Raw genomic sequence first — 22,859 nt, 5'->3', positions numbered from 1 at the left:
CCACAGTCAAGAAGGACATGCAAGGATGTTGCATTAAAATTTAGTCATTTCTTCTGTTTATTGATGTAACATTGCAATTTACAGTACTGATAATTCTCAGAACATTTCATCTCTTGTTGCTGGATGGAAGGTGTCTTGTTTTGGTTTTTTCCATTAAAATTAAATTACTTTATTTTCATTACTTCTGACTGAAGGATGAACTGTAAGTTTGGAATATGATGGAGGGATTGAGCTGCTAGCCGTGGTACAGATTGGGTAATCAAAGGTTATGTTAAATTTGCATCTACATCTTTATTTAGCTTGTATTTGCAGCACATATATTCCCATTGCAAAGGCAGGAGGCTTAGTGTTTATAGTTAGAGGAGGTGTTTGCTCTCTGTTTTGACCTCACGAAGCATGTAGTGATGTCATGGTATATATATGATAATGCATGTAGATTTTGAACTTCGCAGTCTAGGATTGCTTTTGCTTGCTTGATAATTTTATCCTTGTTAAGGTTGGTGGGGGGGAAACCTATGAAATGCTGTTCTTTCCTTATGCTTTTGAATTAAAGTAATTGCTTAGTTTCTCTTTGTGTGTAGCCTAAAAAAAGACTCTCTGAAAAAAACCAGTAGCAACGTACTGAGTGTGAGGTTATTGAGCATAGTGCAGTTGTCCTATTTGAGGCATTAAGTTTACTGTAGGTTCTTCTTCCCTTAGATTAACCGCAGATTTCAAACGTGGTTATAAGCAACCACCCGCTTTGGAACTCTGATCGTTGTGACTAAATATTTAATTTAATCATAGCTTTTGCTTCCAGTCAGGACACAGCCATTTCTTTTCCTCTGGGGGTAATACGAAAGCCAGACTGCAATGGCTGCTAGAGATTGTGCGCGTTGTAAGGAGTGTTCCCTGCAGTAATGGGTTTATTCAGCAGGAATGATATTTGTTAATAACGGCGTGTGGCGTTGCAGGAGATCTAAGGTCAGTTGACTTGTGTACACTGATGAAGCGTTTCTATTCCAGCTCTGTCTCTGAAGATCTGGGTTGCAGACGTGGAGAGTTTAGCAGGAAGCATTACGGATCTGTGGAGCTTGTAAGTTTACAAAGCCTGTCCTTTGATTTTAGCAGAGCTGTAATGCAGAGCTCAAATCCTTTTCATTTCCAGGTTAAAAAAAAAAAAAAATTAAAACAATGTTCTAGTTTGGAAAATGTGCTTTCTAAGCTGGACTTGAAAGTTATAGGGTAATAAAAAGAGGCTTCAGAACAGCTAGATTAGGCTTGTGGTAGGAAATCTTTTTACTACTTTACTTATAAATATTCCATCATAACGGGGCAGGAAGTGTTATATAAATATGTTTACCCCCAGATGGAAATTGAGCCTTTTTTCCTCTTATAAGCTGAAGATTGCAAAATATTAGGGTAGTATTCGATGAAGTACTTGCAATTATGTGAGTTTAAAACTGTATGTCTACATATATATGTGTGTATGTGGTTTTATGTGGAGATGCCTCAGAGTAGTGGGTGAGGGTTTAAAATTAAAAGAACTAGTCAGAATGAGGATGTTGAAAACTGTTCCCTAAAATCTGTCAGTTATTCTGCATTATCTTTGAATTCAAAGATTAAGTTGGCACTTCATTTTTTTTCTCATTTATAAATTTCTTCTCTGCTGTGAAAATAGCAGCATGTCAGCAGTTAAAATAGCATCGCTCTGTATACAAGGCCATAATGAAATTACGTAAACTTGCTATAGGAAAACAGAAGTGAGGAGGGGTAAAGAAACTGAACTCCAGCTCTCTTACTATGGGAAGAAATTGCTAATTTTCCACTAGCTGTAGTTGTAATACAAAGTTCTTGGATAATATATTTATTAATATGTATGTAAATCAGGTGTAAATTGGTGGCTTAGTTGCTGGAAGTAGCATTGCAAGAACACCAGATATCTTTCTTTTCTTTCTATACATTCCACGTATTACCTGTGGTGTTTTAATTAAAAAAATGAACGGCTTTCTGCTAAGAGGCTCTTTCATTACTAGTACTTAGATTCTTTTGCTGGAAAATAAAAATTTATTGGTAATTATAAATTCACAGGAAGCTCACTACAAATGGTTTTGTCTTTTGATTGGTTTTCTTAAAATTCTGCTAGCATTTTGTGGCAGTGTGTCTTTTTTTCTTTTGGAGTACAAACATATAAAGGTGCTTGTTGCCCTTTAAAGTTTCTAAATGTTTAATATTGAACATTTCTTGCTTAATATTTTCCACAGCAGCATCTCAATTGCTCAAATATTTCCACCTTTTATTTATTACAACACAATTGTTTTGTCTCTGCCCTAAACATTTTTTCCTGTGTGTTTCCCACTGGTGTAATACAACCCGTTGTCGATATAATTTCTCTTACGGTTTATGCAAGGCAGCAGGATGTGTTGGAGTTTTTGCCATGTTGGTTTATTCCTGACGTAGCCTCAGACCACTTCAAAGCAAGGGGCAAAAAGAGCTTCAAAATGTTGTGAAAGCTCTTCCACAAAGGAAAGAGAGAAAGTATTATCCAAGAATAACACAGATAGCAATAGAGGGAAGCAAGGAATGATATACCATTGCATTATTGTTGTTCAGATCCCATTTCATAAGTTTGGTATGATATGTGACAATCTCATTTTTTGCAGTTTTGAGAGGAGTAATGTGCATTATCATTGGCAGCATTCTCCTCCCCTTCTGTTGTAGGGATCCTAAGCAGTGTTGCTGAACACATAAGAATTGTCGTGTTCTCCTATGTTTTACTGACTTCTCAAGAGCGTTTTTAACAACAAAGAGAGTTTCAGTGCCTAGGAATCCCTGGATTTCCTTATAAAAAGACCAGGCAGTCCTTCCAGAGTATTTACGAAACTGTCGAAGTCTTCAGTTGGAAACAAGCCGTATTTTCTGATGTTAGCACTGGAAGCAGACCAGGACATCTCCTGTACCTTATGTTGTTCAGTATCATCACTGAGTATTATGTTTGGAGATTCTTGCTGCTCTCCATCACCTGAAAACATCAATAAATAAAATGCAGTGAAAGACTGCTACTCCCAGTAATACTGCCAACGAGTAGAGTTTTAGGCTTAGTAAGGCTGAGAGGACAAGAATCACCGTGTCTGTAAGACCCATTGTTTTGAAAGAAGGAAGCTTCAAGATCAGTTCCTGGAAAGCCGACAGGTCCCTTTGTAGGCATTTTGTGTGTTGGTGTAGCCAAAATATGAGACAGGAGAATTTCTAATTAGTACTGGGATCTACCAGAAGAGTGAATGGCTCTGCTCCTCATGCCTCCCTAGAGTTAGAATTGGGGCATTCCAAATCTGTAGTCAAATTAGTAATAGCTGTGCTGATTCCTTCTCTGCGGGTAGTAAAATGATGCCTGGGAGAAGAAGAAACCATAGTAAGCTTTGATTGCTGATGATATGGCTATTTTTAGACCTAGAACATCTGTCTTAAACTCTCTTATAGCTTATATCTAGTGATGCTGATGGAGCAATTCAAAGAGCTGGACGGTTCCGCGTGGAAAACGGCTCCTCTGGTGAGGTAAGTGGCTGAAGATAGTCATAGAAAGATGCAAAAGTAATTCAGCTTTAGTTATTCTTCACCACTGAAAGATGTATTTGCAGTCAACTACTAAGGAAGAGGACTTGAAAAATGCTAAATAATATGTGAATGTAAGAATCTCAGAGGGAGATAGTGGGTTTTTTCCCCTCAAAGTCTAGCTTAGCTTTTCTTTCAAGAGTATGCAATATTGACAGTTTATTTTTTTTAAGGGGAAAACTGATATTTCGTTTAGTTTTGGTTACATTTTGCTCACCTGATCATGTTAGAAGGAAAATACCTGTCTTACCCTCTGAATAACACTTGGCAGTCTCTAGTTCACCACTTTACGTTGGTGTCCCGGTGATACTACGTTCAAGCTGACCTTTGTGCTTTTGAGTTTATTCCTCCATGTGATGAGGTTATAGCTTCGTTTTTCTTCGCCCTTAGTTTTCTTTTGGCAGCTATGCTTATCTTTAAATAAGAGGTAAGGAAGCTGGAGTGGACCTAGAGAGAGTCATTCCCTCCAGGTTCCTGTGCTGTTAAACACTCAGCCTGTCCCTGCAACTGCTCCAGTGATGCTTAGCTTTCTATTTCATTTTTTTATCTTCCTTTGCAAAACTCTCAGCTGTCAATACCGTCTTAATATTAAAAGAAAGAAGACCTCATATTTTTGAAATACGTATAAGGTCTTGGTAAGCTTGTCTTGACCAGTAAACTGTTACTGATCGTCTGGGTGCATCAGCACTGAGGCAGAGTTTAAAGCCGTCTAACTCTTCTGCATGGAGTCTCTATGGGGTCCTATCCTGTACGCCGTCTTTTTAGTTCGCTTGCATGCGGTTCGAAAGCTGGTTAGCTTGTATCACAGAAAAATTCTCTGAGAGGGTGATGAATGGCCACGTGGTGCATGGATACGGAGAATGGCTTTTTCTCTGCATATGTTAATTCTTGGTGGAAAAGGACGTGAGGGATGCTTGCGAATTTATCTTAATCAGCCAATCCAGAAACAACGCTGAAGAACTTCCAGAGCATGCTCTGGTCTAGCGAGGAGTCTTTGAAGATTGTTTTGGGAAGAACTGAGAAAATGAAACCTGGAGGCAGAATTCTATTTGTTAATTTATTTATTCTAAGGTTTTAAAAACACTAGTCTGCAAATTCCACATTGAAATATCTTCTTTTCCATGGAATACTGAGCTATTGCCCGTAATGTAGGTACAATAGGAAAAGAATGTAATTATTAGAAAGAAAAGGGGGGAGGGGAAAGGAGAGAGAAAAAATTTTAATTCCAGGTGCACAACAACTGACTTCAGAATAATTCTTTGCTTTTTAAAAAACACTGTACAGCTAAAACTCTTCTGGTGAATCAGCTGCTCTTGATTGGCTTTTGCCTATTTTATGTTCTCTTTTTTTTTTTTTTTCCACTTGGCATTTGATCTAACAGTATCCCAATTCTGTTTCAGAATACAGACTACACTCCGGGTACATGGCACAGAACAGACGTGCATTTGGAAAACCCAGAGTATCATACAAGATGGTATTTCAAATATTTTTTAGGGAAAGGTAATTATCTTTTTGCAAATGGATTCAAGTTTTGTTCAATGCAAATGCAGTGTAGCTTTGAATTGCTATTATTTAAATATGGAAAAAAATATGGTATTAATTTACTATTAATACGTTTTCTGTCCTGTATTGAAAACAAATATTTTTTTCATGTATTTTTAACCTGAAGACAGAGGATGGGTTTCTGTAAGCGGGAGAACCCCTGCTACCAAAAAGGGATATTTTGAAAACCTTCTTGGCCTTGAAGGCTGTTCCTGTCTCTTGGGTTTTTTACACATCTATATGTAAATACATATTTATGTAGATAAGTATATATTTTTACATATGAATGCATATACTTACACATTTATACAGATGTCTCTCCTTGCACGTGTGTGTCTGTGTGCACGCACAAGCGTGCATGTGTGTCTTCTTTACGGTTGATAATGCTTCTTGTTTTTTCCCTAACAGTTCATCAAAATTATATAGGTACGGATGCAGAGAAAAACCCTTTCTTTCTGTCTGTTGTACTGTCTGATGAAAATAATCAGCGCGTTCCTCAATACCATTCAATACTCTGGAGAAAAACAGTAAGAAACAAATATTTAACTGCTGCTCTGATTTTTTTGTTTGCTTGTTTGGTTTGGATATAGTAATATAACTCTTTTGAGTTTCAGTATTTAATACATATTTTTCATTTTATACAAGAAGAGTATATAATTTTATCATAGTAGATAAAACTAAACTAGCTTTGTAGATAACATTATACTAAACTTTCTGGCAGAAATTTATGATGCCAGATATTTTTTAGTTGTCCTTACCTGCCACACTGTGTTATTTTTAGAATTGTGTGTAGATTGTTCTTGATTATGTCCTGCAATCAATTTAGGCAATGACTTTATCCTGCTTTTAGGATTTTCTTATACAACGTTAAGAAAATAGGCAGATGTGATACTGACTTCACTAATATTGTCTAATAAATTAATTTTTTTCCACTTAACATTCCTTAAGAGTCTTTTATCCAAGCAATTGATTTAAAACTCTGCTATATGCACAGTTCACTTTTGGTTTACTTTTTTTTTCTTTTTAAAGAAATAGTTTGTAATGTCTGTTAGTTTCAGCAGCCCTCATAGAACATGCCAAGCTGGTCAACAATAAGTAAAAAATAATTCTGTGCCATCCATGGCTTTTCACATTCAGGTTTGGTTGGGGTTTTTTTGTTATTTGGTTAGTTGGGTTTTTTCCAAAGCCAGTAGGAAATATGGCTAAGTAAAACTAGCATGGTTTTGTTCTTTGATTATTTTTTTTTTTAACTTATATTCCTATTTGAATATACAGAAAAAGTCAGTATGTCCTGTAATATCTCCTAGCTTTTTTTCTTTATAGGGTACTCAGAAAATATCTCTCCCTTATAGTCCCACAAAAACATTATCAGTGAAATCTATATTAAGGTATGTATTTACAAATATGTTATCAGTTAAGATATTTGTCTGTATGCCTTTTACTGTAAATCAAGCCTGTGTTGCGTGGTTTTCATGACAGATTTATAAAAACGGTAAAAACAAGTTTTCAAATCTTAATTATTGAAGGCAGCAAAAAGTGGTTTTAAAGCCTGTTCTGGAATAGACAAAGTGACAACTTAAAATGGAGAAAAATTCTTAGCACTTGTTCTTCAGCAGAGAGACTGTTTCCAGGTTAATTGGAAAATAGGTGCTATTGGGAACTGCAGTGGTTGAAAGTATCTTTTTAAATTATATTGACAATAAACAGACCTAAGGAACAGCAGATTTTGACTAGAGAGGTGGTTATTACGTGGCCCTAGCAGGAGGAAGCAAACGGGAGAAACCAGGATTTATTTCTTCAGCTGATTGTTTGGATGTCAGTCTCACCACGGGTGTGTTTATACACACGGTCAGTGAAGCCAAGGAAATTCCTTCTCCCGGGCGGTACGTATGGGCATGCTCGTACTCTGTCCTGCCTTTTGTGGCAGAAGAGAATATAAAGTGAGCACCACTTCTATTTCTTTCAACGTTATGATCGAATGAAATTTCAGAGCACCTGTTTGCAAAGTGTTCGTTCAGATTTAATCTGCGGTTTTTACGATCTAATCGTACGGTGTGTTTTCTCACATCCCTCACTGACAACATCTTCAAATGCATCTTCTGCGTTTTGCCTCCTCTACAAACCCTTAAAAAGTGCCTTCATTTACTGAACAGGTAGTGCGTATCGGATAAACGGGCAGTCTGCAGGTCTTCAACACCTTTGATCCGTATAGAGTACGAGCAAAAGACTCTTGCTCGATTGAAACCGGTCCGCTGGATAACTCTGCGAGTGCCTATAGGAGAGGCGGGTTTGGGAGCAGGGCATGTGCTGTGGTGTGAAGTCAGTACCACCAGACCTGGATTTTCCTACAACTGCACAGGATTCCCGGGAGTTCCCAGACCACTGAATTTGTCACAGATGCTAGCAGGCCATTGAGCCTCACTTCTTAAATCTGATTTCCTGGGCTGCGTCTCTAGTTTGGAGTGTCAAGACGGTGAGTTGGAAACACTTCAGATCTCTTTGCTCATCTTGATGAAGAAGATGAAAGTCCCCTCTTACAACTACTACAGCACTGGCCTGAACAGTGCTCCTAGCTGTCGGCACCGGATGCTGTACCTGCCTAAGCACCTGATCTTCCCCGTCTGCCCGCCAGTTGCTGAAATATCTCTTCCTGACATCGCCTTCTAACCCAGCCTCTACCTCCGCTGTCACCCACATAGACGTTTTTGGTCCGGCATCCCAGGGTGGAGAAACTTTGTCTTCTGTTAGCTAGGGTCGTAACTCTTAGTAAACGCCCTCACGTGTTCTGCCCTGTGATGCTTCGGTATTCTATGGAGGAAAATGCAGACTTCTTTCAGACCTTGTTCCCCACTTCTCCCAGGGTCTGTGCCACCAGCAATCAGCTGGATAAATGTCATCTCCTTTTGTCACTTGGGCTTGGACTAAAATCTCTTCCCTGAGTCTTTTGCTTTTACAGTCCTTGAGCCTTCTCTCAGGCCTGATTGATTTTTTTTTTTTTTTTTTTTTAAACCAATTCACCCTGTTCACAGCCAGTGTGAATCTAGGTACAGACTGTCTGAAAGAATTTCGTTTACATTAATAAACTTACTTTTTCTAAACTAATTGGAATGTTTTAATCCCTTTCAAAAGGAACTAAAGCAAGTCCTGCCTGTGATCTGGCATAAGCAGTAACGGAAAGGTGCGTCAGATTTGACCTCCCTATTCACTGTGCCCCAGACAAACTGCATTTGGCACTCCGTGACATGCTGCGCGGTTCTATAAGTTAATGCTGGGGGATAAAAATGGGCAAAAATTATAGTAAATGCAGAAACACAAGTTAGGGGAAGAAAGTTAGATAATTTCTGTTTAGTTAGGCAGTTGATCTTGCTTCTTATTTAAATACTTTTTTTCTGTTCTGTTTGTGGATCTTTGTTGTGTGAATTTGACACAGAACTGCTCCTTTTTCATTTGACTTGCCTTGAATTATTTTAGAAGAGAGAGAGGAAAAACTTACAAACTAGAATAGGTTATTGAGTCCTCCTAAAATGCTCACAAAGATTATGTATAAAGCCAAAGTGAAGGGCGATGGAATAAAGCTCTGTGCTTTATAAGTAAATACAGTAAATTTAAACCTAATCTCCACGCAGGGTCTTAGTAATTTCTGTTTTTAAAATTCAGAAGAAGTTCAGGAAGTCTGGGAGGTTAGTATTGTGGGAAAGAAATGGATATTCCACAAAACATTCCATGTAAGAGAGGCTCTCTGAAAAATTCCCTTTGTAACCCGTTCTAACTGCAGCCGGTGGTTTAACGTTGCAATGTATGCTTGCCCTTCTATAATGCAGTATTTCCTTTGCATTTCAGTGCTATGAGCCTTGACAAATTTGAAAAGAGCCCAAGGGAAATCTTTCATCCTGAGATACAAAAGGTAGGAGGTGTCTTCTTTTTATGTTTGGTTGTTTTTTCTTTATTATTTTCTGGAAAAATAAGTCATTAATTATAAATGCTACGAATTTGTTTCTTTCAGTAGCAGGATAATAATGATGAGCAGGGTTAGATGATACTACAAAGTAAACTGTCTTTATCTGTTGAATGGGTCACTTCAAAACAAAACTTAAATATACCAGGATGTTACAGTTTTATTTGTGTTACCTTCAATACCAGTGTGCTAAAGATATTGTTTTGTTTACAGGATTTATTGGTTCTTGAAGAGCAAGAGGTAAATGTAAACTTACTACTCCTCGCTCACAGACCTGTTCAACGAATACAGCTTCGTGTTTGAAATATTTGCACTGACATGCTTGTGTCAACTTAGAAATCAATTGCTTGTTGCAGTAAGAAAATGTAGTATTTCTTTGCAATATATGAGATCACAAATCATTTTAAGCGCCAATTATTAATATATATTAATAGATCACCAACTTACTATATGATGGAATTCATAGTCTATGATCAAAGGTACATTACTAGGTATCTGCTACTTGAGCATGTAATGGAGTTGGTATGAAATGTATATTCCCAAGTGTAGGATGTATACAAAGGTATGTATATAAAAGTCCTTAGAGAAAACATTATTTTAGTTCTTTTGTTTGATTACTTGATCATATAATACTTAGTTTTATTTCTCAGGGATCTGTGAATTTTAAATTTGGAGTCCTTTATGCTAAGGATGGGCAGCTTACAGATGATGAAATGTTCAGCAATGGTGAGTTTTTCACCTTTTTCTTAATTGTTTTATTCATCTGAATAAATAAATGTAGGATAGTGTCTACACATGGAAACCAAAAAGGAGGTGATGGTTATGTGAACAGTAGTTTTATTAGATTTTCATGTTTGTGTTGGGTGAAAAATTGTAGTGTTGAATCTTCTGTTTCTTTAGGAAACCTACTATTACAACTTGGAAGATATTAAAATGTCTTTTCTAGAAATAGACTACAGAATGTAAGATTTAGAAGAAAGGAAGCAGTTGAAGGAGGCGGCTCATGTTACCTGCAAAAAGTCACTGTTGTTTCTAGTTCTTTCACTTTTACGTTTTTGCAGCACGATCACGTTCTTCTGTGCACTTGAACAGTGTCTTGGAGTTAGCAAAAGAGGTCACTCTGTAATGTCACATGATGATGCCTAGTCCGCAAGACTGGGACACTGTTTCTGTAAAGGTAGAAGGCTTGGACGACGTGAGGAGAAACTAACTCAGCTGAAACTTTGGTCCTTGCGTCCTGGGAGCAGGATCTGTTCCTGTATTTTGATTGGTTTTGATAGATGTTCTATTACTACGTCTGCTTCTCTGTTGTAATGTTTCTCCTTTCCACATGTAGAAACTGGAAGTGAAAGCTTTCAAAGATTTTTGCATCTCTTGGGTGACACAATTACTTTGAAAGGCTGGACAGGCTACAGAGGAGGACTGGACACTAAAAGTAAGAACTCATCTGAAGCAAAAAAGAGGGGGTGGTGCAATATAAATATTTTTGCTTATTGCACGTGCATATTGTATATATTGTAGAAATAATACAATCCCAAAACAGACTTCTTCCTGTGCATGCTAAATGTTCTGCTTCACCAAGAAAAAGTCATGTTAGCTTAAATCACTGGAATGGAATGCAGTTGAAGAAAAGTGTTTATATGACCTGTGTTTTCAAAGTGAATGGTTTCATTTTATGTTGGAATGGGGGGAAGATTAACCTGACATGTTACTTCCTTCATGATAGTAGGGCATCATGGCTTGAAGAACCATGCATGATTTCAGGAGGCTAGGTGAAGGACGTCATAGGTTTTAAATGTGTGAATGTGCAGATTAGGTTGCAAACTTGGGTTTGGACCCACTGTAAAACATGCAGCGTGGACATTTTCTAAAATGAATCAGAAGAAGGGGTGCCTAAAGAAGGTTTGATAGAGGGACCCGAAATATCTTTTGATCCTTACAAAACTTAAAGGACACATACCTGCTGAGACTGTTGTCTTCCCTTGCAGATGATACAACAGGAACCTGTTCCATCTATACAGTTTTTCAAGGGCATGAAATTATGTTCCATGTTTCAACCATGCTACCATATTCTAGAGAGAACAAGCAGCAGGTACATAGTTCTCTTCCCCCCCACCCCGCCCCCAGTTAATATTTTAGAAATGTAAGTCTTAAGACTTTTGCTATATTTTTTCCCTCAATATTATACCTAATGCTGAAAACTTCATGATGTTTGTTAGAATTTAATGTATCATATCATCTCTATTATGGTACAAAAGACACTTGTGAAGAAGGTCAAAATTAATTGACGGAGAAGTGATGAAGTATTCTGTTATTCAGATGACTTGTAGAGCTTCACTGCTGCGATTACCATTACCCTAAAGAATTCAGGAAGGCTGGAAATTAGATTTGTGCGTGAATTGTCAGAATACTCATATATGTAACACAGAACTCTTACTCAGGCAGCAATTCGTGTAGCTTGAAAGAAAGTCCCCCGTGAGCGTGTTAATGGCAAGCTTTGTGCGTTTGCTCTCAAGCACTGCTGTTGCCCTCTTGTAGATTGACTAGGTGCATTCTTGGGTACTTGTTCAAATGTGCTGCCATCCATTGCTTGAACCTTTCTATGTATATGATGAAAAAAATACTTTATAAACGCATGCATTTACCTATACATCACACACCCATAATGATTTACCTAAAATTACTCTCAAATTACTTGTTTTACTCTTATTTAAGCAATAATTTTGTTATGTATTGTTATAATAATATAATTAGATGATTTAATTATATTATGGTTTGTTGGTTTTTTTTTTTTTTTTTCCCCATTTCCAGGTCAGTTTTCTCATGCTTTTACCTTGGATTGATGACAAGATCACACCAGAAACCAGAGGCCGATCAGGACACTTACTGTTTTTAAAGAATAACTCATCATCAGGGTGTTTCTCCTTCTATTTCAAGTGGTGGATTTGCTTTTTTGGAATGCTAGGTGTCCTGTGCCCAATTTGTGAATATTAATTATGGAAATTATGAGTGCTTTGCTAACTTAAAAATATGCGATAACTGCTGTTTCAGCAGCTGCCTTGTGTGTGCACCATGGCATTGCTAGGTTTACTTGCTTATAGTTAAGTAATAATTTTATATTGGCTTCAATCATATTGACCATAATTCTTCTATTTAGGAATATTGTTTAACCATTCTCTCACAGAATTGTTAAGCTATTTATTTATGTCTTCTAAGTCATTGTGTTCGTCTCTCCTCCCCCTCCCCCCCCTTTTTGTTTTGGTTTGTTTTTTTGTTTGGTTTTTTGGGTTTTTTGTTTTTTTTTCCAGGTAGAAAGGAAGCGACATATTGGAAATGATATTGTCACTATCGTATTTCAGGAAGGTGAAGAGTCTTCTCCAGCATTCAAGCCATCCATGATTCGCTCTCATTTTACGCGTATCTTTTTCCTTACATTTTCTAGTGACTTTTTTTTTTTTTAAAAAAAAAGATCAATATTACTTTTAATGCTGCCCTAAGTCCTTCCTGCATGCTGTTTATGGAAGTGAAAACTAGTTTAGAAAGACAGTTGCATTCTTGCATCCTTACCTTCAACTGCTTGACTAGTAGTCTCTAAGTCTGCCTCATAAAACAATTTTTATGTTGAACCCCTTAGAAGATAAGGTCAAAGCAAGAATGTGATTTTTAAGTTGTATTTTTATTGAAGGCATTTATTTGGGTCACTTCACAAATTAAATTTGATACATTTTCATAAAATATAAATTCATAAAAATACTTCTGTTAGTGATGTGAATTAATTTGGCATGAACTACTGAATATTGCCTTTTAACGTTTAGATTATTTTAGGTATTTCTGTATTATAGATTAGTGTTTCTCAAATCTTTCAGACCATAGACCACATACTCTCCAGATTTTTGGCAGCCTGTGTTTTTCAGACTTTAGGTTGAAGACATTGTAAAGATGATATGATTCTGAAAACCAGCTGCCAATCGCTTGGGATTATTATGGAGTTGCACTGGTGGTCCATATATCCCCATCTGATATCTCTTAGGGTAGGTGGAATGGAATGAAGAAAAACAGGTGGAAAGAAGAACTCTCCTATCTTCCCATGCTCTGTTGCTGATTTTTTTAAAAATGATCGCAAAGCTTACGACTTCTAAACCTAGTTCTCAGGCTGACTAACTGTTGTTAGAACTGTCTTGCTAGTTTCGCCCATGGCTGGTCTTATATTTTAGATTTAAGTTCTTAATTTTAACCTCTTTAAATGGAAGAAGTGACTAGAACAAAAAAATTTCCACAATTAAAAAAACAAACAAAAAACCCCCAAACCGATCAACCGAAAAAACCCCCCCAAAACCCCCTACTTTTAGATACCAGAGGAACCTAAATATTGTTAATAAGAAATGTTTATCAAGCCAATGTACCTCTTCATCAGACTGTCAGCACTAGTAAAAAAGGAATAATTCTTCCCTTATTGCTGTTGGGGGGACTTGTTATGATGTAATTGATACACCCCACTCTTTTTGATTTTTTTGACAAACATTTTGAGGTTCAACTGTCCTTGGTGTTATAATGAGTTGGAGGTGCAGATGTGCCCTGAATCCATAAGGACATGTTATCATTTAGGTCATTTTAAGTAGTCCGTAGCTGGTCAATGGAATCATAGCACCTTCCTGATATTTTCAGTTGACAGTAGCCAGGGATAAAGGTGTCCGCAAGAAAACTGGGGATTGGCACTGATCAATGAATCTGAACTAGCACTTCGTACTTATTTTCTTACATACCATAGCACCCCTTTTTTGTTACTTCTACAATGGAAAAAACTAGCATGCAGATATCCCCCTGTGATGTCCTATACAGCAATGATAGCTGCGGTAAGGGTTTGCTGTGTGTCATCTCTGGGGTAGGATTGACTTACCCAAATAAAGGCATCCACCACCAATTTAGGTGTCCCAACATACCTGTACAGGTCGGGCGGATATGACCCTCAGCCTACAGGAGATCTGTGCCCCTTTTGGAACAGCAGTTGGAGACTAGGCAGTATACTCTCAAGCATCTTAAACAGCACTGGATACTTACGCCGAAATAATCGAATCCCATTGTAAGTCTTTTTTTATTGCGCAGTCTCTGATAGTGCTGATCACAGCCAGCAGCAAAGGTCTCTTTATTCGATCTGGAACAAACCCATACAGCCTGTGAAGTTATTCGGACTTACTCTTTCTTTGACACTGTTTATAAGGTCTAAAAACTTAGAGACGGTGTTAAGGAAATCTGTCAAAGCAAGAAGCCTCTAATTGATTCCATAAAAATATCTTGCAAGGCAACCATAAGGATTTCTCTGACTTTTTGCCCAAAGTCATGAATCAAGACTGGTAATACATTTTTGTGTAATGGCAATTTAAATCCTCCTCTCTTTTCTTACAATTCTGCTAGCTAAATTATTACATTGGAATCTTTTCTTCAGTTTTGGTATAGGCGAAGTTCAGATTCAGTACTTTTTTAGCAACTTAAAGAATTTTTAACCACAAGTCTATCAAACACACAAAACACAAAACTATATAGCACGTTTTACGCTTCATATAACGACAAGAAGTCTGTATTAGTGGTACTAGCTCAATTTTTAAACTGTTGATCAAATACAAAATTTTGTATGGGACCTCCTTTATAAACAGTAGAATATGTATACTCTAGAATATTTTATATATTTACATTGATTAATATATTTTAGCTTTATTAAATCTGCGCTCTGCTGCAGGGGAAAAAAATGTATTAAAATACATGTGAGCTTCATTAGCACTGGATTAACTTCCTTAACTGCATGGCAGATATTTTTGCCTTAGTGAGATATAATAAGCAGAATGATAGTTACAGGTAGGTGCTGATTGTAACAAATAACTTCCTGCTGAATGAGCAGTAAAGAGAAAGAAAAGAAAAGAACCACCCTTTAGCTAACACCGTGTGCTGCAGTTCTCAGTGCAGGATGTAGACTTGCCGCTGTTATTTCTTGTTTACAAAGTACTAGCGATGTCTGTAGTGATCTGTTTTCTGTTGAAAATACGCTGTCATTGACTGCTAAGACTAGGTCAAAAGAAATGGGAGAATTGGATTCTCTTTTGGATATGTGCCTGAGGAGAAGATTGGTTAGGTTTGAAATCACTGCCAGCTCAGATGCTGAAGTCTCTTATGGCTAGAGAATTTATATTAGGAAACCAAAATGTTTGGTTTATCCAGCACTAGAAAGGAAATTTCAAGGCATGAAACTAAAATTATGCCTCAAACTGGAATGTTTGTGTGTATGTCTGCAACACTCAAAGCTAAAAACTTTGCAAGATGGAAGGGGGAGGTCAATGTGTTTAGGCTTTGAAGGCAAATTTCTAATGGCTGTGTGAGCCTGCATGACATAGTTATTATTTAGCAAAATTTTAAACTGTCTGCAAATTATTCTACCCTGCATTTGCAGGACGGAGCTGAAGGTTGACAGCATTGGGTCTGCTCCTTTGAGGTGAACTACTCGTTAGCTCCTTGTGGAACGAAGGAAACTGAACTTGGAAATGGCTTCTAGGAATACAGGGTCCTTAGGTGGATTAGTTTTGCTTCCTCCTTCCTTGACAATTCCGTAACTTTGAGGACTCAGGCAGATTGTGAGAGAGACCAGCAATATCCCTGGAACTGATCACCTGGCACTGGTGCTTTTTTTGAGCAACCCACCTCACTTTGGCAGCTAAGGAATATAGTACAAGTGTAGAGGGCATTCTTTTAGCCTCTCCCGCAATGCACCGTGCAGACCACTGATACCAGCCACGGTCCATGGAAGCTGCTGCTCAGATCCAATCACTTGGTTCCAGCCGTTCCAACATATGTAAATTCTGGCATGCTTTGGAAGTTTTTTATACTTCATAGGCTGTGCAGTCTTCATGGTCATCTAAGAATCTGTTCTTCTGTCTGCAGTATAGGTTACTGGAACTTTTTTTGTATCTCAAAGACACAGGACCGACTAAGCCTTCTTGCTTAGCTCCAAAACTTGATCGTTAGCAGTAAGAGTTTGGTGCTTTTTGTGCAACTGCACCTCTACTTACTCATTTATGAATGTTTACTTGAAATCATCTGCAGTGCAAATGTAGAAATGCACAGCGTGAAGGCGACGAAAATGGATTAGTATTAACTAGATTTCTTAAGAGAGCTTGCTGATTAATATGTGTGCTTTCTCCTATCTTACCTTTTTCTTCGAGTACCTTAATATTTGGGAGTCTTTATTTTCGGGCATGCTGAAGGAGAAGGTTCACACCATCCTTGTTGCTCTTGATGGTGCAGTATGAGATGAGACAAAGCATATGTATGCCAAATAGGCGCAGGAGTTGAAAGTCTACAAACTTGGGTGCTTGAGGCGTGTGTATATCCACAGGGGGGATACGTATATGGACTAGTAGATCTCAAAAGAATTTTTCACTAGAAATAACTTTCAGTATAGCAAAGAAACTTGATTCAGTAAGATGAGAGAAATCTATATTACTGTGTTTCTCCAGCATGCTATAAAATCCAGCTCCAGAGAAGAATCCAACAGCATGATACTTCAGTTTGCATATGGGGGCTGCTTTTCCTCCCTCCTATTTATAGCTAAGGTTTGTTTTGGAAAATGTCAGTGGTGCAGGTAAAAGGAGTAGTAGTTTCGTTTTGCTCTAAGATTTTATGAGCACCTTCTTGAAATTGTTTTTCAATTTATTGTCCTCATAGGTTCTGCTTCTCAGCATTCCCAGGTTGGTGAGAGACACAAAACATGTTCATGATTCCAGTGTGCAGTGAAAGCTCAGTTACTTCTTTCCTTCTTTCCTTGTATTCTTCTCATTTTGGGACAGAAACCTGGGCATACATGCCCCGTTAGCCTTTAAGAAGTGAATGTTGTCCTAATTGTAAGCTAATAGTAGATGGGCTAGCCATGCTAAATGCTTTTTACATTGCTGTTTATTTGCGGAAAAAATTAGTATCAGTAAATAAGACAAATTTGTCTCTCTTGCTCTGAATAACGGACTGCTTTTACTAGATCAGTCCATCTTATTCTTTGGTTGCTTCATTCTGCCGGTCTTAACAGATCTTCTTGTAGTGCATACCACACGGTGTTTTTACCCTATATGACAGGCTTAATACATTATTGTATGTTTCAGCTTGGCCTAGTTACATTTCTGTCTGTCCCTTCACCTTAGGCCCACGTGGGACTCTTGTTCCTTCTGTTGTTTTTTTGTGAAGACCGTCTTTCAATTGGCCAAAATTTCAGTCAAGAGAAAGAGGGGATACTCTAGTCTTTTGATTCAAATTTTCCTTGTTTCATATGCAATGCCACTGTGAGGTCTGACACTGAATTTCTGCTTAGAATTACTTTATGTCACTCAGTAAATTTATTGTTTTGGTCAGTTTTGTTGTGGTTTTCCCCATCTTAACTCATTCTGTTCTAGCCAAGGAACATTCCACACCCTGTGTAGTGATAAACGATTATTTTTTACATGAATGGAGTAACATAGACGTAGGGCATGTCTGAAATTGTCTTTAATCTGTGAAACTGGTATTAGAACGATCAATATTCATGCAAATGTAATACTACATTTCAGATTGTATGCACAGTTTCTAAATTTTCATGGAAAAAGACTGGATGAATCCATTAGAATCCATTTGACTCAATACCAGTCAATCACTGCTGGTTTTTTAAGCAAATTCTGACTGTTTTGTCTAACAGTAGAGGTGGGTCGAATCTATAATTTTACCACTTAACTTGCTGTGACCCATGTCAGCTGCACGTGCTACTTGGAAGATCTTTATCTGACTGCTGTCTTACAGTGAAGAAAATTGTGCAGACTGTCGCTTGAAATACCAAGGAATGATTACTTACTTTAAAGAAGCTATGGCTTGCTGAGCATGTTGTACGCACGGTTTTTGTACCTGCCATTCATTCTTGCTGTGCCGGGCTCCTTACGGATCAAAAGAACTCAGCAGGTCCAGCTGTCGTAGAAGTCGTTCTCTTTCTTTCTCAGTGAAGATGAATTTGCTATTCCTGAGATACAGATTTGGCTGTATAAGCCATTGTTATTCAGAAAAAAATCAAGTATTTTATGTGTGTGGAGAATGCGTAGGTAAGGTAGAAATCTGCAAGGAGAATGTATTTTGTAGGTGAAGAACTGTTCTTTTACAGCTTTTTTGGAAAGGACTAGATTTTGCTAGTGCCACTAAAAGCGTTGTTCTGTGAGTAAAACTGCAAAGATCTGCTGTAATTTTTAGTGTCCCAGTGTTAGTTTGTGTAAAGGAAGCAGAATTTTGCTCAAGTGAATAACTCCAGGTAAATGGTTTTTTATTAGACCCATGGGAGTTCTTACCTAAGACATACCCAGTTAACAGTTTCCAGTTCTTTCTTCTGTTTGGAATAGTGTCTGTAAAAACGGTGGGTTTGAATGTGGCTTTCAATGTAGATAAGGATCTGTTCTTTCAATAGGCTGAAAATCTTTTCAGAAGAAAGTGTTCCTCTCTTTGGGCCTCCCCTTCCATCCCCACCTGTGTTTACAAATCACCAGGAATTCAGGGATTTTGTGTTAGTGAAATGTAAGTCAGTTTTTCTTTTGCTAGAAATGCTTTTTTAATAAGTGCTTTAATAGATTTAAATTCATGATGCTTAAAATATAAACACATTTTCTTGTGTATGCTACTGTTCTGTGTAGAATTTTTTTTTTTTTTTTTCAAATCTGTACCATAGGTGGGATATCAATTCCATCAAACTGTTCCAGTGGGATTAACAAAAAAAATTAATTTCTATGCAATTATGCTTCTCAGGCTACTAGATACATACTGACTTTTACGTTTGCAGGATGTGCAGCCGTATTTAGCTTTGCATTTTCTTAAAGTACTTGGAGATCTGAAAGAATTTATAATGCTGTTCAATACCTAGTAATAGAAGGTGTTAGGCTAGCAGCTCTGAAAATATAAGCTTTTCTGAATGCATGATGCATAGGTGCCTTTCAGCACCTTTAAAAACTTTTTAATGCTGTAATGATTCAGTTCCAGTTTTCATTGACCCTTACTTGCCCTTCTAAATCTGTGAGAAAGAAATCTTTGAGAACTGTTTGTGATGATTATAATTAGATGCTTACCTGACAGGAACTTGACTAATAACTCATTTCACATATTTAAATTGGTTTAGTACTTAAATCAATTAGCAGTTGGTCTTTTTTTTTTTTTATTAGTTAGGAGGTTACTGGGATACCTTGTAGAATTCACCTATTACTAATTTTTCCCTTTTAAGCTTAAGAGATCATTATTCACTAAAAAACGTGCAAAAAGGAGGCAACTCTAAATTACTGAGGGGAAAACAGGTATTTTTTGTACAGGTGCAAACTAGAGTCTGTGGAAGTCGTCAAAGTTCATTTAGATAATGTACCTTCTTTTCCATAATATTTTAGTAATAAATGGGGAAAAAGCCACCTTGGAAACCCCAACATTTTCTCAGAAACGTCAACGCACTCTAGACATGCTGATCCGCTCTTTATACCAGGACCTGATGCCTGATCTACACAAGGTAAATGTAAGTCAGAAGTCTCCGCATCCCTCACACGCGCTCTCCTGGTCTCACTGGTAGATCGAACGTCCTGTTGCTTTAACAGACTGTAATCCTAATGAGCACTGAATTGCATACACCAGGCTAAACACCAATTGTTATATAACTTGTTCTACAGTTATATGAAAGTTGGCAGGCAGTCCTTTCAGGATAGGACTCTTTGTGGATTTGTTTAAACCAGGTGTGAGGAGAAGCATAAAAATGTCATACTTTGCATAAGCTTACCTGCAGCAAGCATACCTTACAGCAAATACAGGTATTAGTCTCGTCACCATAAAAACTGTGCTTACTCGTTCCGCTATGTGTAAATTTGGATCATTTTTACCCTTGGGTAACAATGAGATAACTTCATTTTAGATGATGAAGACTTACTCTTAAGGTGATTCTTAACTAACTAAAAAGACGTTCAATACTTCTAAAATTAGCAAGGTGCTAACTTTTTTCCCACTGTTTATTTCTCTTAGCTAAGTAGATCTGCTTAAACTTTTTTGTCCGTGTATTCATGTCTGCAGTCTTTGTTGTGACTGTATAGAATATGACAGTGATAAACTAGGTCAGGTTGGAAAGTAAAGCGCTCTAGGATTGGAAGAGTTACAATTTCTGCTGAGAAGCTAGATTAGTTAGATTCATCACTACAGGAAAATATCAAAAAAAAAAAAAAGAGAAAATTTAAACGATATCACATTAAGTTAATTCAGATTAAAAGATTATGAAAACTTTTGGTTCAGTTTAAAAAGGAAACATTTCCTGTTTTAGAACATGCTTAATAGAAGGTCCTTCAGTGACGTGCTACCGGAGTCCCCAAAATCAACACGGAAAAAAGAGGAAGCTCGGCAAGCAGAGTTTGTCCGACTTGGTCAGGTAGGATCAGTTTAGGAGGTATGCACCAATGTTTCCAAAGACTGCATCACCCCTTTTGTTAGAATTTGATTAGCTTGCAGAGTTATGTCAGGACTTAATACAGTTCTGTCTGGTCAGAAATAGTTTTGTGGTATTGCATTAGTTTAAGCTACGTTAAGGTAAAATGTGAAGTATTTATCTGTGACATCTGAGGTACGCAACACAATTACAAATATTTATAAAATACGTAAGCTAAATGAAGGTTGGAAAAATCACACCTTAGGATCAAACCTAAAAGGTCTTTCCTTACTTCGTGCAGCAGATGCTTTCTGCCTCCAAGCAGAAGAGTGCTCTGTCTTTTTCTGTGCTTTGGAGAAACATAATCTTTCATGGATTTCCACTATATGTTTTGTTAAGCTTGAATTTCTTAGAAATTATTTACCTTACTTCAGCCAGGAAGAAGTTTCGACAGGCTTTCTGCTAAGTCTGAGGTTGCCACGCATCTTTGAACATACCAGATGCCGACTCAAATCTTCTGTGGGTTCATTGACATTTTGATTCAGTGAAGAGTAAAACTTCCTGATGATTTAGATAGTCTAGTTTGATCGGAGAGTTCATTGCAGCACAAAAAAAAAAAAGACAGTATTTGTGCTCATCAGTTCCCTTGTCCCTTCCTGCTTGTCTCTTCTTGATCCTGGACTGGTGACATGGTTCTGCTGCTTATCTGAAGAATACCTCTTTTCTGAGCTGATTTAGCTCAGCAGGACTTAACAAAGCAGGAAACCAAAACAGAAAAGGAAAAAAAGAAAAAAAAACAAACCCAAACACACACACACACATATCTCCCAGTGAAACCCAAGCCTCCTCTCTTCCCTCCCATTTTTTTTATCTGAGTTAGTAAGCTAAAGAGTGGAAGAGTCTGAAAAGTTCCCGATCCGGTAGAGAATGGAGCCAAGTGTTTGAGAACTGATGCAAAAGAATCTCAGGGCTGTTAAAGCTTGCCTTGGCAAGTCTGCTCCTCTGTGCTGTGCCCATCCTTTCCCCAACCACCCTGAAATAGCTAGTCACTCCAGGCGGGGGGGAAGTGAGTGTGTTTTGTAATACTCAGACAGAAGTAACCAATGATTTATTTCTCAAGTTTACTAATAACTTTACAGAAGTTAAAGAAAAACATGGTTATTAAAAGTACAGAAACCTATAAGCCACTAGCAGCCATCTAGTGATTCACACAGACTTTGTTCAGAATATACAGAATTCCACTTCTTTCCTAATTACTTAAAATATGATGGGAGTTCCAAACTGGAGTTACTTTGTAGTCCTAAGTTGTCCTTTCTTTATAGTCTTTAGCTTGGGTAATGCTGACAAAAACTCAATTTAAATACAACATCTGTTTGTATTAGGCATTGAAATTGAAAACCACTGTGAAAGGGGATGCCACAGCTAATTTGGCAACCACAAGCTTTTGTAAAAAGGAGGTGAGTGAACCTGTCTGTCTGAGGAGAGTTACAAAAAAAAAAATGCTATCGGGTATGACACTGCATATCAGTTCTGCATACTGTTTATTTACTTTTGTAGTTAGATGCTGCAGCAGCAAAGGTGAAAGTTTATAGTGTCAAAGTGATTCTGCTGCCAGCATCGAATTAATAACAGATGAGCCTGAAGGCAGAAGCACTTCTCAAGTTAAAGCAAGTGTGGATATTTTTATATCTGAGAATATTTGATGGAAATGCCATTTTCCATATGCAATCATATTTTATTTTAACTTCTGTATCAAGTTTAAAACAGAATTCAGTTGTGTTTTTATTTCCTGTAGTACCAGATTTTGTTCAAGGGCATTAGGGAGTGAAAGATGCAAACCACACTCTTCTGCATGCATCTTATATACAGAAGCTTCAGAAGCGCTTCTAGAATTTGAGAGACTTCAGCTAATATTTAAATTGGGGGAGGAGGGGCAGACTCTGGGTGGTAAGTACAGAGAATACATGAGGAGAGAACAATTTGGCAGAAAGGCAGTTTTAACTGTACCATGTGCTAGTGACTAAACATCACAAACTGAGCCAGAAAATGTAAGCAAATGGCATATGCACAGTGGTACATACATTTTAAGTCTATAGTGTGGGTTTTTTTAAATAAATACATATTGAGTAGTTCCAGGGTTGCGCTGAGTATCAGCTGCATGTGTTTTAAGTCCAGTATTTCAGGAATGTGTCTTACACTTACCGGTCTCCAAAACTAATTAGTACAGAGAGTATTTCCTCTGCAAGAAAATTAACTAAATTTTGATATTTCCAATTCAAAAATTATACTGTTTGGAAATGTATCCTACCAAAAGCATTTACATGTTATTACTTGCCATTTTCC

General features: G+C 37.4%; 1 protein-coding gene across 5 annotated transcripts in view; it reads left to right on the top strand.

The window, feature by feature from the left end:
- The window catches only part of GARNL3 (GTPase activating Rap/RanGAP domain like 3), a 57,184-nt gene that overhangs the window by 13,476 nt on the left and 20,849 nt on the right, over positions 1–22,859 (top strand). For 3 of the 5 annotated variants that reach the window (XM_075772642.1, XM_075772646.1, XM_075772644.1), the window contains exons 2-17: positions 1,006–1,075; positions 3,460–3,534; positions 4,992–5,091; positions 5,542–5,660; positions 6,457–6,521; positions 8,974–9,037; positions 9,302–9,328; positions 9,739–9,814; positions 10,425–10,523; positions 11,077–11,180; positions 12,397–12,505; positions 14,893–14,938; positions 18,543–18,649; positions 19,504–19,625; positions 20,415–20,519; positions 21,899–21,973. In XM_075772642.1, coding sequence (XP_075628757.1) covers positions 1,006–1,075; positions 3,460–3,534; positions 4,992–5,091; positions 5,542–5,660; positions 6,457–6,521; positions 8,974–9,037; positions 9,302–9,328; positions 9,739–9,814; positions 10,425–10,523; positions 11,077–11,180; positions 12,397–12,505; positions 14,893–14,938; positions 18,543–18,649; positions 19,504–19,625; positions 20,415–20,519; positions 21,899–21,973 — 1,363 coding nt within the window. The remainder of the gene's footprint in view (positions 1–1,005; positions 1,076–3,459; positions 3,535–4,991; positions 5,092–5,541; positions 5,661–6,456; positions 6,522–8,973; positions 9,038–9,301; positions 9,329–9,738; positions 9,815–10,424; positions 10,524–11,076; positions 11,181–12,396; positions 12,506–14,892; positions 14,939–18,542; positions 18,650–19,503; positions 19,626–20,414; positions 20,520–21,898; positions 21,974–22,859) is intronic. The other 2 variants (XM_075772643.1, XM_075772645.1) reach the window with 1 other exon arrangement.

The sequence above is a fragment of the Balearica regulorum genome, chromosome 20 (genome assembly GCF_011004875.1).
Source record: "Balearica regulorum gibbericeps isolate bBalReg1 chromosome 20, bBalReg1.pri, whole genome shotgun sequence".
Taxonomy (NCBI): Eukaryota; Metazoa; Chordata; class Aves; order Gruiformes; family Gruidae; genus Balearica; species Balearica regulorum.
The sequence above is the reverse complement of the archived record's forward strand: the minus strand, read 5'-3'. Positions and strand labels throughout refer to the sequence as shown.